General features: G+C 48.3%; 1 protein-coding gene across 2 annotated transcripts; it reads left to right on the top strand.

Annotated features, from left to right (window-relative positions):
- The first annotated feature begins 6 nt into the window (after positions 1–6).
- Positions 7–11,768, top strand: BUB1 (BUB1 mitotic checkpoint serine/threonine kinase). Of its 2 annotated transcripts, none has more exons than XM_017730425.1 (23): positions 7–364; positions 681–877; positions 1,347–1,387; positions 1,648–1,742; positions 2,051–2,097; positions 2,200–2,390; positions 2,568–2,716; positions 3,277–3,467; positions 4,139–4,191; positions 4,701–4,841; positions 5,609–5,704; positions 6,016–6,106; positions 6,482–6,557; positions 7,087–7,267; positions 7,746–7,824; positions 8,228–8,451; positions 8,869–9,009; positions 9,573–9,688; positions 10,317–10,478; positions 10,601–10,758; positions 10,841–11,018; positions 11,184–11,290; positions 11,465–11,768. In XM_017730425.1, the coding sequence occupies exons 1-23, from the start codon at positions 209–211 to the stop codon at positions 11,658–11,660; spliced, it is 3,066 nt and encodes a 1,021-aa protein (XP_017585914.1). In that variant the 5' UTR covers positions 7–208; the 3' UTR covers positions 11,661–11,768. The 2 variants fall into 2 exon arrangements, with proteins under 2 accessions (XP_017585914.1, XP_017585913.1); XM_017730424.1 differs by having other exon boundaries at positions 3,130–3,467.
- Positions 11,769–12,963: the final 1,195 nt, after the last annotated feature.

Here is a 12,963-nt window from a genome sequence, read left to right as displayed (position 1 = left end):
CGGGCCGGGGAGCCGGTGGAGCCGTGGGACGGCTGAGCACGGCCCTGGCTCGGGGTGCCCCATCCCTGTCCCGCTGTTGCCCCATCCCTGCCCCATCCCTGCCCCGCTGTTGCCCCGTCCCTGCCCCATCCCTGCCCCGCCGCTGCCCCGTCCCTGCCCCATCCCTGCCCCACCGCTGCCCCGTCCCTGGCTCGGAGCTGACTCTGGAATGGTTTGCAGGTACCTGCAGTGGGCAGAGGAATGTCTCCCGCTCCAAGAGAAGCAGAGCCGCTGGCCCGGGCTCCTGGAGGAGCTGGTGAAGGTGTTCGTGGGCGACAAGAGGTACCACCAGGACCTGCGGTTTGTGAGCTACTGCGTCAAGCTGGTGGGTACAGCTGCGGTTTTTTGGGAATTAAACTGTCCTCAAATACTCATGCTGCAGTTCTGGGACTGCAAGGAGCTTTGGAAGGAGCAGGAGGCCTTGGGAATTCTGATCCTCTGCAGAACAGCTGAGTCTTGCTGGAGCAAAGTGTGCTTTTTAAGCTCTGTAGCTTGAGGGATGTGTCTTAGCTGCTCTTATGCTTAGAAAATGATGCTTTCCTATGATGATAACTAAGAAATTCTAATGCTTTTTATTTTGCCTGTAACTCCCTCGGATGTTTTTGGAGGTGCTGATGGCTTTGTGCATTTGTGTTGTGCAGGCAGAGTTCATCTCTTCCCCTTGCCAGTACTTTGAGTACCTGCACGGGCAGGGAATCGGAGCCAAGACCTCAGATTTCTATCTGGCCTGGGCTCAGCTGCTCCTGAGGGAAGGCAACGTGCAGGGAGCAGGAGCTGTGCTCCAGAAAGGGCTCCTCAACCAGGCACAGCCCCGGGAGCACCTGCAGCAGCTCCACTGGTAATGCTGGGGCTTCTTCTACTCCTTTATTCAGTGCTCATAATTAACCATGGGTAACGTGCGGTTAATTGTCTTTTTCCTGTGTGCTTATTTTTGGTAAAGGGAGGTGGAAACTTAATGTTTATTTACTGTTCAATATTTATTGGGTGTTTTGGGATGTATATTAAAAAATATCCCAGGGCAAAGCAAATCCTTGAGCTGAGTCTTGGAGTTTAGCATTTAATTCCGGGAAGTTAAATGGAAAAAACCAAAAGTAAAATGTAATGTACAACATAAAACAAATGCCCAATTCTGTTCTCCTGCTGCCTCTTGCAGGCTTTAGTTTTTGCAGCTCTGGAGATGTCCATATACAGTAAAAATCATGGTTTTCAGTGTTTTCGTACAAGGAAATCCAAGATTGCTGGGAGGTGGGGAGGGGTGAGGGACAGGTGATTTCATGGTAATAACTGAGGGTTTTTTTGCAATTTAGCTCCCTGCAGAGTTATGATCCTCGGAATCCTCCTTTGCAAGGTGAGGATGAAGAGTCCTGTCTGATCTGTAGCTGCACTAAATAAATTTTTTACCTCAATGAGTGAGTTTTGTCACCGAAGAAAACCAATTCCCTGTAGAAACCACTTCATTTTCCCTCTTTACTGAAAAAAATTCTTGAGGGCAATGTATACAAAGTTATTAATTTTCCAGTGCTTCAAATTAATCAAAATTTACAAAGGAGCAAACGATTTTTACTCATTAATGAGTAGGAAATATTTCTATTATGTTTCCTGTGCCAGATGCTGCTGTTGTAAAACCACTTCAGACTTCCCATGCTGCAAATCAAATGGCTCCCCCAAAAGGTGTTTCAAGTCCTAATCCCTGCAAAAATCAGGTAAATAACAAATTTTTTGCAAAAGATGTTTCATGGGGAGTTTAGGTTGCTGAGCTTGGCTGAATAAGGATAAAATAGAATGTGTGTATCTGGTGTATCTTAAAACTGACATTGAGATGATATTGCTGCTGTTTTTGTGCTGCAAGAATCACATCTCCATAGGAATGTCTCAGCCGGGAAGCACTGGGATACACTCAGTGGCCTGACACATTCCCAGAATTGCAGGAATAATATTAGCAATGGAGTCTGTGCCAGTTGTGCTGCTTGAATTTTATTTTATTTTTTGGTGTTTTATTTCCCTGCTCTAGGGTCTGGATGCTGCTGGTTCCCAGTCCTGTGCTGTTGGAAAAGAAGTGTAAGTGGTTGGGTGGTCCTTTGAAAGTCCCACTGTGGGAAAATGAGCTCTCTCCCAGGCCAAATCCCCCAAGCCTGGCCCTTTCCTCCCTTTCCCTCCCAGGAACTACGTGACCTACATCTCCAAGTCCGAGGTTGTGCCGAAGGCGCCGTCGGGTGCCACGGGGTGGGAGCAGGTCCCAATGTACGACAAGAACCTGCTCCTGTGCGAAGGCTCTGAGCTCTCCTTCGAGGAACTGAGGGCCAAGAGATACTTCAGGAAATATGAGCTCCTCAGGAGGCAGCAGGAACTGGGTATCCTCCTTTTTCCAGCTCTCCAAAGGGCTGTTTCCTGGCTAAGCTCATCCTTTGGGCTCCTCTATTCAATGCCACATCAGCGGTGTTTCTCCTGAGGTGCCAGGAGGCAGAGTGAGCCATCAGCGTGTTGTACAGACCATGTATATTCATTTCATACTGTTGTTTAATCCTCAGAGGAGGAGAAGAAAGACTCCATGAAGAAAAAGGAGTCGGCAGTCCTGGAGCTCCAAGCCCTGCAGCAGAAGCTGGACCAGCTGACCCAGCTCTCCAGAAGCCTGGAGGAAACGAGACTGGAACCAGCAGCTGAGCCAAACCAGAGGCTGGTGAGTGGGTTCTGGGATGGACAGGAATGCTCTGCCTGGGTTTATTGCACAAAATCCAGGCGTGCTGTAGGAACCAGTGCTGGTTGTTAACCCAGTCTGGAGGCTGAGGCTGCCATACCAGTGTGGAAACCTGGCACAATTTGCAACGTGCAGATTTTAAAGGTTTCACCCCAAAGTGTGGCTTTGTTTCTCCACAGTTTAGTTTGAAGTGCAGATGGAACTTCCCTTGTGTTCTGGGCACATGGAACTGACAGGGAAAATAGGAATGGCTGTACTTGGGTGGGGGGGATTTTGGGTGCTTCTCATCCCTAAAGGTTCTGTTACCTTCTGGCCATGTGGAACTGGCAGGGAAAATGGGAATGGCTGCATTTGGGGGGAATTTGGGTGTCACAGAACATTTCTCATCCCTAAAGGTGCCCCCCCCTGTGAGGCCCAGCACATCCCACGTGCCAGGGAACTGGATGGCACCTGCTCCAGGGCTGGATGCGCCAAAGTCCCAAGCTCTGGTGCTGGAGCAGTCCCAGTGCCAGGTGCCACCAGCCACCACTCCCACCCCGCAGCCAGCAAAGCCTCTCGGTGACTGCACTCCAGCTGCCTCCCCCTGGGAAGCACCAGAGGAGAAGGACCCAGCTGGAGCTCAGGCAGAGCTTGGAGAGCTCCAGAAGAGTTTGCTGCACCCTCCCTTCAGCGCTGCTCCAGCTCAGGAACGGGCTCATCCCGACCCAGCTCTGCCTCGGAGCACGGGAGAACTGTGAGTGTGAACAGGCTCCTCTGCTGCAATTGTGTCCTCAGGCTCCACACTGGGAGCTGGGAATTAGCTAAAAAGAAGCCTTTCTTCCCCTTCTGGAAAAAAAGCCTGACCTGAAACCAGTGTTTATTAAGCTTAGATCAAACTTGGTACTCATAGCCATTTTTAATTCCTTTTACCCCATGGTTTAATTGTAATAAGAGGAAAGTCAGTGCATAATGCCTGGCTGGCCCTGGCATGCCTGGAATAAACCCCAGGAAGAGCTTTGCTCCTGCAGATCCCACTCCAAGGTCTCCAGAGAAAGATTAAAAAGTGCTGGTATTTCTCTCCTGCACTTTTGCTGTGGGACTTGGCCACGAAATTGCGGTGCAAAGGGAGAAACCCAGGCTGGCAAAGCAAGGGTGGCTCAGTGGGCTTGGCCAAGGTGGCAACAGTTATTCACCCATATTCTGGAATTCCCTGGGGGCAAACTGTGTCCGAGGAGAGCATTTGATGCATTTTAACCTTTTTAAAGGAGACTGCTGCATCCCAGGATATTGGCAGCTGTAGGACAAGCTTTCTGGGGTGATCTTTAATAATATTCTAAAGGACCTCTCACTTCCTTGAAATAGGGATTAAAATGGGATTTAAATAGCTTTTATTGCAAGGTAATGTTGTGACTCTTTCTTCTGAAGGTCCCCTAACAAGGGATCCACTGGATTAACTCCTGCTGTGCATGTGAAGGAAGGTGAGGAACCTTTGGAAGGAGATTGATGCCATTGGTGCGGCTGTTCCCAGCTGGGAATCGTTAACTGCATGTGGACACCAGTTCCAACCCTGGAAAAGCTTCCTGACTTCCCAAACTCCATCCCTGCATGTCTGGGCAGGGTCTCTCTATCCGTTCCATGGATCCAGTCCCTGTTCCCATGTTCTGAGCAGTTCCTTTTGGAGCTAGTTGGGAATCGCTGTTTGTCCTCACTGGCTTCCTTCTTCACTTTCTGTGTTGGGACAGAGCATTCCTGGGAATTGCAGGTGGATTCCTCGGAGGTCACCCAGCTGTCCCAAGTCCCTCTTGCCCTCCAGGGCAGCCTCCCTTTTGGGAATCTGCCATGCAAACCTCTGAACAAGCCAAAATCTCTCCCCAAATTCTGCGTTGCTGCTGCTCCTCTTGTTTACTTCCCTCACTAACATTTTGCTGGAATGCTCATAAACAATCCCAGGCTCCTTCAGGAATGATCTTGCCATTGTCTTTTCCAGCCTCCAGAGCTGGGAATTCCTCCTTTGCCTCTGGAAATATTTCCCAAGCCACCCCCAACACCTCACTGGGAGGAGCAATGGGCACAACAACGCCCTTCAAGGTGCAGCCGTCGCCCACGGTCCACACGAAAGAAGCCTTGGGTAAGGTCTGGAATAAAGTTTTCCTTCCCCTTGAGTCAGTGGGGTCTTCCCTGGAAATGGTAATGGAGACTTTTCTAGCCAAGGGAGCTGTCTAGGGATGGGCATGTGCACCATTCAAAGAGGAAAATAACATTAAATCATTGATTGTCTGTGGGGATATTGTCTGGGTGACCCAAAACCTCTGACCAGAAATGGATGTTGTAGCAACATCCCAGCAGCCACATCCCACCAATTCCTGGATAAATCACTGCCAGGCTTCTTGGGGAGTGAGTGGCTTTTGTCAGGGAATCCTGTTTGGGAGGTGAAGACCTAAACCACACTAATTTGGAAGCTCATAGTCAGCTCTGGTTGACGCTGAGCTGAATAAAAACAGAAAGATAAACCCCAAAAGCCTGTGGCATTCATTAGTCTTCCAAATACCTAAGTTTTAAAAAAATCTAAGAAATTAAAGGCGGATTTGCTCCCTTAGGAAACTTGGAATTTCACCTTGGAGAGCAAATAAAAAGGGCCAAGTGCGTGTTGGCCAAATTGGCCCTTCCTGTGTCTGTTCAGTTGTCTGTGGGGTGTTTAAATGCAAGAGGGAGGAGCAATTGGTTATTGACCGCAGATGAATTATAAGGATATTATTATTAATTAGCATTGAAGGCTGTTAGAGTTAATTGGCATTTGATTTGACTACTACACGATGGAAGAACCTCTGAAAATTTCTTTTTCTGGGAGTGTTATTTGTTTATTATTTATTCCTTTTTTATTTCTTTCTTTCTTAGGTGTTCTCATGGATATGTTCCAAACACCATTCTTGCCTGAGCCATCTGCCCTGGAAGACAGCGAGGAACAATTTGAAGCCTTTTGCAGAAGAAGAGGTGTGTGCTCTTTATTTTCCCAGTCCATGGAATTCCATCCTTTATTTCCCATTGTCACCTCCCACCAGTCCTTGCTGGAAGAGTGATGCCAGTCTGAACCCCAGGAGCTTACAAGAGTGAGATTTCACAACTGGGTTCAGGCTGGAAAAATCTTCTTTCCAAGAGTTTATAGGAAAGGTGATTGGAGTGGGAACTCTGCAGGTGCAGCTGGATGGAGCCCCGAGCATCACGTGCCTGGACAGGGGGGAGAATGTGGCTGTTTAAATAATCTTTATTGGGTGAAGATAACCCCTGTTATCTCTTATTTGCAGAGCCTGGTGGATGTTTGAAAACCAACATCGTTGTCCCTGTCACTCCTGCATTTGCCATCTTTGAGGATGAGGAGGAGAAGGAGAACAGCAGGTAAGGAGGGAAGAAGGAGCAGCTGAGCTCAGCTCCTTAAAAATCACGGAGCAAATTGATCTCATTCCATGAGACTTTGCTGTGGCTGTGCCAGGATTGGCTCGGATACAACTTGTGGCAGCTGCCTGGAGTGGCAGGAGAAAAGCAGGAGTTACTACTCTGGGATTGCACAACTTCCCTGTTTGGACAGTGCTTGGAAGTTCTTCATTCTCCAGAGAACTTGGGGATAACTGAGCTGCTGCAGCTTCTCCGAGTCGCTGCAAATGGGGCTCTTAAAATAAAAATAAAAATTCAGGTTAAAACAAACAAACCTCTGTTGTGCCTGGGAAAGCTCCTGGGGAAAAGCTGTTCTAAACTTTTGGGGTCATTTTTCAGGATCCCACAGCACAAGAACAAACCAGAAGAGCCCAGAACTTTTGGAGAACGTCCCTTGACCGACTGTGCAGCAGAAGTGAGTGGTGATCCTGCAGGGATTAGCCTTGGGAGTGGGTTATTCACTTATGAGGGTTGCCAGTGTGGGTGCATTCACCTCTGCTCTATCCCAGTCCCACAGTATCCTTAGGAATGATGCCTAGCTGAAGGCTGGATACCTTTTCCCATTTCCTGCCACCAGGATGAGCTTTTTTGATTGCTGATTGACAGAAAACTGATGGAGAACTCCACCTCTCAAATGTGTGGATTTGGCATCAGTTTGGGGGAGGAAGAGACATTTCATCTTCCAGCAGCCACCTCGCAGCTTCCATAGCCGAGGAGATGGATAAAACTTGGATAGAAGTGATCCCTCCCCAGGGTTTAGCTTTTCCACGCTCTCATGGCAATTTCGGGTGGTCTGGTATTTTGCTGTGGCTTTGATTATTACCAACATTCAGACCTAGTCTAAAACTATGGAAACATGGGATTTAGGTTCTATTTCAGGATCATTTGGATGGTTTAATTTTAAATCTCGATTTTTTTTATTTTTTTTTTTTTTCCCTGCCTAGGAAGAAACGGGAACCACGGAATTCCTGCGGGATGATTACACGGTGTGGAATGGCCCCTGCAGAAACAAAGCCCTGGCTCCCAGTCCAGACAACACCAGGGACTTTGCCCGAGCTGCCCAGCTCATGTCCACACCCTTTAATTACCTGGCAGCTCCTTCGAGGCCCCCTTTGGAGGACAGAGGTAAAATAAGGACTCTTTTGGGTGGAAAACATTGAATTCGGTGCCTCATGACTCCATTTCTGCCCAAATCCCGCCCAAGTGTGGCTCCCACTGCTGCCACTCCTGAGTCCACATTCCCTGTGGAACAGGAGCTCACCAGCTCTCCAAGGATTTTTAACTGGGATAAGATGAGGTGGTGAGGAACAAGAGGCTTTGTGTGTCCAGCTGCTGCTGTGAACCATTCCAAGGGGTTGGGAATATTCAAACATTTGGTGAATCCCATCTGGGAGCACCTCTATGCTGCTCTGCCCCTTTTAAGTCTTGGAATATGCTCCCTGGAGAAATCCAGCTTTTAACTTGGATGTTTGAAATGAGGCTTTGTTGAGTTCTGGTTTTTGTGGCAGCAGCTTTCAGAGCTGCTGGGTGAGAATACTCAAAATATTCCCGCTTTTGGGGAAATAAACATTGACTTGCTCTTGTTGCTGTTCCCTTTGTTCAGCCTGTGAGGAAAATTTGCCTCAAATGGATTTGGAGTTCTCTGGAGAACTACACAGGCAGCCAAAGGCCAAAAAGTTAAGGTATGCTGCTCCCAGTCCGAGTTTTCCAAGGTTTTCCACTGTATTTGTGTCAGCCTGCCTCTGCCCAACACTCATCCCATCACTGGGGGTAAATGGACCTGGGTTTGGTGACCATGCCCCAGAAAGCCTTCCAGGATTTAAGTTTTGCCTCACTGAAATTAAAAACTAACTGGTCAAAAATCCACTGTTTTCTTCTCTTGATGAACTTGGACATGAATGGGTAACACAGCTTGACCAAATCTAGTTTTCCTAAGAAAATTCCATTTTATTCACCTCAGTGTTGGCCATGGTGGCATTTGACACATTTTTGCTCCCCGAAGGTGCTAAACCACCAAGGCAGAAGGTTAATAATATAATCCTATGTTAATATTAATAATTAATTGTATTTTGTTTAAATCCATAGGCCTGTTCTTGAACACATCCCTGAACAGAGAGAGCTTCATGGAAACCTTCTGAAACAAGGGACTGGAATCCAGGGAATTGCTGCAGCTGCTTCCCAACGACTGCATGAGGAGACAGCTCCAAGCAGAACTGGATATTCCTCCTCCCTTGGAGTGGATAGAACTTGCCAGGAGAGGCTGTGTGGAGCTGGGCAGGACAGGACAGCCCGGACTGGGAGACCTGCAGGTACCCAGCATTCCCTGGTTTTCTTCCCTGGATTCCGAGGGCAGTGCTTTGTGCACTGGAGGGAGCGATTCCATGATTACTGCAAGGAGGTTGCTGCTCACCTGCAAGGAATGTGAGGAGGGATGAGTGTGGGTTGTACCTGGATTGCACATTGCCATGGATACCCCAGAGTGCAGGAATACTTGGAATCCTGACAGGTTCTGGGCTCACTGAGGCTCGAATACTTTGGGAAACTCTGGATTTCTGGGCAGGTGCAAAAGCTGGAGTGTGAAAATCAAGGAATGCTTCACTTATCCCTCCTGGGGTTTTTTTGGTTTATTATTTTCTTTAAATCAGTGATGCTCATTCAAGCCCAAGCTTGTGTTACTTCCTTGGAATGCCACCCAGAGCTTAAACACTTCCCTTTTTTCCATGAAGTCCTTGTTGAGAACCCTTGGGACACGGAATTGGTTGGCAAGTTCTTGTCGGAGCTTCCGAAACCGCTCCACACCTACGCCAACTACTTTGAGTGGAAATCTCCTCTTCCATTCATCAAACTGAAGGCTGAACTCTCACTGGGTAAGAGCTCCTTCAAACTCTTCATTGCCAAGCATTTCTTGAAACTTTTTATGGGAAAACTTCTTGGAAGTATGTGGGAATTCAGCTTCCTTGTGTGTGTATATCCAGATTATCTCAGCCTCAGGTTGGGAATTAGGCCTGGGGTTGGCCTGTTTGTCTTTTGTAGCTTGAGCCTTTTGGATGAGGCATTTTTCCCAGTTTTCCCTGTAAACTGGGCCACAGCTCTCCAGCTTTGTGTGGAACAGCAGCGGGCCCGTGTCAACAAAAGCTGTAGGACAGGGATTGCAACATCCCAGTGGGACTTAAACATTAGTGTTTACTTTTCAGGGCATGCCCTTTGGAATTTGACTGCTTCCAGGGGGTCAGGCAAAAATAGAAACACTGGGGTTGAGTGTGTGTAACTTCTAGCGCTCCTGCTCTGTCCTGTTCCTAGCAGGAAGAAATTTTTAGGGAAGGACTTGAACTAGGATTAAATAATTCATTTAGGCTGGTGCTCTTCTCTTTTTTCTCCTGTTTTTCCGCTGTGGAGTTGGCAGGCAGGATTTAATGGTAATCTTTTAAAGGCTCCAGCTCATTCCACATGGATTGCTTGGTCGGAGAGGGAGCTTTTGCCCAAGTCTATCAAGCTTCCATCCTGGATGCCAGCAACCCTCGGAACAATCAGAAAGTGATATTCAAGGTCAGTGGTGTTGGGTCACAACAGCTCTCCTGGAATAATTCTCGAGTCTGACCCTCCCCCTGAGTGGATTCACACACATCCTTGGCCTTTCCATGTCAGATCTGCCTCTGGCATCTTTTTATGGATCTTTTCTCCAACATTTAGTCCTTCAGGAAAAAATTAAACCCCTTCTTTAACCCCTGAAGAGAAACTTTTTCAGGACAGAAAGTGATTTATGTTTTCTTCGGAGCATCGGGGGTACACAGAGTGTGTGGAATTGTAGCATGGGATTGAAGTCTTGATTTGAGAGGATTAATGATGGAGTTTATCATCCCGAGGTTAATTACTGTGAGGATGGGGAGGCCCTGGCACAGCTTTTCCAGAGGTGTGACTGCCCCATCCCTAGAAGTGTCCAAGGCCAGGTTGGACAGTGGGGCTTGGAGCAACCTGGGAAAGAGGAAAGTGTGCCATGGCAGGGGGCTCAGCTGGATCATCTTAAGTTCCCTCCCAACCCAAACCATTCTGGGATAAGTTCAAGAGGGAAGATGCCTGATCTGCCATTAAAAACCAACAACAAAACCCAACCTGAGAGGAACTCCAGCTTTTAACACTCCCAGATTTTCCCAGGAAATCACCTTCTTTCTTCTAGGTCCAGAAACCTGCCAACCCTTGGGAGTTCTACATTGCCAGCCAGCTGCTGGAGAGGCTGAGCCCCAGCGTGCGCCACCTCTACATCCACTTCTATTCCGCCCATTTCTTCTCCAACGGCAGCATTTTGGTGGGGGAGCTCCACAACTACGGAACGCTGCTCGTGAGTGCCACCAGCTTCTGCTCTGGAGCATCTCTGCCCTTTTGGAGTGTTTCCTGCACTTGATTTGCCTTCTTTGGGGATATGTTGTTCTTTAATCCATGCTGTGTGTCTCTGACTTCCAGAATGCCGTCAACATTTACAAGAAGCTCCCGGAGAAGGTGATGCCCCAAGCCCTCGTCATCTACTTTGCTGTCAAAATCCTTCACATGGTGGAGGAGCTGCACAGCTGCAAAATCATCCACGGGGACATCAAACCTGACAACTTCATCCTGGGAGAAAGGCAAGTGTCTCCTGTTGTCACCAGGTGTCACCATAAGGGAGCCTGCAGACACTGAGGGGGTTGTTTCTTGTTGTGCTTGAAGGTTCCTGGACAACGACACGTGTGACATTGATGGGCTCTGCCATGGCCTGACCCTCATTGACCTGGGCCAGAGCATCGACATGAAGCTCTTCCCTGAGGGAACAGCCTTCACTGCCAGGTGTGAAACGTCTGGATTCCAGTGCGTGGAAATGCTGACAAACAAACCATGGAACTACCAGGTAAGGGACAGCCTGAAATCTCGGAGCTTCCTGCACGCCAAAAAATTGGACTCTACCAGTGTTGTAGCATCTTGCAGAGCTTCTCCCTCTCCATGGGGTGTTTTCAGCTCCGTTTTAGTGCTCTGGGTGTGTTTTTGACACGGAACTGGTGTGGTTTTGGTTCAGACAGACTACTTTGGGATCGCAGCCACCGTGTACTGCCTGCTCTTCGGGACCTACATGCGCCTCAAGGATGACAATGGGGTCTGGAAGCCTGAGGGATCCTTCAGGAGGTAGGTGTCCAAAATATTCCCCAAACCTTTGCCTAGGTTTCCTAGAAACCCACGTTTAGTACCACATTCGAGGCTGGTTCTGTCACAACTTTTCTAACTGGTAGTAGAGCAAAAATGAGTATTTTAACAGCTGAATTTAGCACTTTTTGGATGGGTTTTTGTCCTTTTTTGCAGGCTTGCCAATGCTGACCTGTGGAAAGAGTTCTTTGAGAGCTTGCTGAACATTCCCAGCTGCCACAACCTGCCTTCCCTCGGAGTCCTGCGCCAGAAGCTCAAGGATTTATTTTGCAGGTCCTACGCGAAGGAAATCAAGTTCCTTCGGAACAGACTCGTTGTGCTGCTCATCGAGCACAAACGCTCACGGAAATAAGGGTTGAGTTTGCACAGTTTCCACGGACTTGGGGTTTTATGGATTTGGAATCTTTTTGTAATAACTTGGTTTTAAATAATAAATGGGTTTGGGGTTGACCCAACAATGGCTTGCGTCTTTCTGTGCTTTTTGGGGAGAAAAATATGCTAAAATGAGTTGTTAGTTGGTTTGAGAGGCAGTGGGTGTGCTTGGGTTGGGCTTTTCCTGCTCCACCTGTCCTTAGGAATTTCTAGGATGGAGGAAGTGGAGGTTTGCAGGTCAGATTTAGGTTGGACAGGACTGAACCCTCCCTTGGCACCTCCAGTTCTGACCTCCCCCCACATCATTACTCGAGCTCAGGGGAAAACCAAAAGACAAATGTCTCTTGTTTGCCTGTACCGTGGCAGAAGTTTGGGGGAAAAGTGTTCCTTTAAAAGGAATATTTTAGCAGCACAACCCCTGAGGAAGGAGAGGGCATTAATTTGATTTTTGCATCTCCCCACAGGAGGGAGACAGCAGCCTTTGCTATTCTCCCTCCTTCTGCTTCTGTTTCTGGGGTAGTTTTGCTATGCTTAAACTGTTCAGCTGAAAACCACGGTGAGCCTGGGCACCTGGTACAGCTTGGGATAGTCAGGAAGAGCTGGGATATGTTGTGGTTCTCCTAGGGTTTGCTGTTCTCCCTCCAGCTGGGGCTCCTCTCCCTGCCCTGATGGCAGAACCTCTTGGATTCCCCTTGGAAGCAGCCTGCTTCCCGTGGCACGTGGAAAAGCCTCAGGCTTTGATCCGAAGCAGCTGGTTCCTGACTCAGCTGGAGCGAGCTGCACCAGGAGGCAGATCAGCTGGAGCAACCTCGGAGCCAGTGGAAACATAAACACTGGATGCAGGGGTGGCTTTTTTGTTCCCTTTCTCCCCTCAGTTGCATTTTTTTACGAGCTGAGTCGAAGCCAGCTGTTCTCTGGCCAGGCCAAAATCTCTGCCAGGCTCAAGTTTTTAGATCTATATTGTAAATTATGTATTTTTAGTTCCTCATATAACGCAGAGGGATATGTGGAGGAGCACTTTTCAGAGCATTATGAGCACGATGGAGCTTTTAGCTGCAGCTTTGCCCTTAATAAATGCTGTTATTTTACATTAAACACCCTTAAAACAGCCCCCTGCACCAGCCACCTGCTCCTGCCCACCCCACCATCCTCCCATGGGAAGCAGGGAGGAGAAAGGTTAAAACCCCACCCTGTGAGGGGTAAAAATGGATCAGTGGAGGGATGAGGAGGTGGGGTGGAGGTTCTGCTTTCCTACTTGATTTAAACCAAGCTGTTCAAAAACC

The sequence above is a fragment of the Corvus brachyrhynchos genome, unplaced genomic scaffold, assembly GCF_000691975.1.
Source record: "Corvus brachyrhynchos isolate BGI_N302 unplaced genomic scaffold, ASM69197v1 scaffold133, whole genome shotgun sequence".
NCBI lineage: Eukaryota > Metazoa > Chordata > Aves > Passeriformes > Corvidae > Corvus > Corvus brachyrhynchos.
The sequence above is the reverse complement of the archived record's forward strand: the minus strand, read 5'-3'. Positions and strand labels throughout refer to the sequence as shown.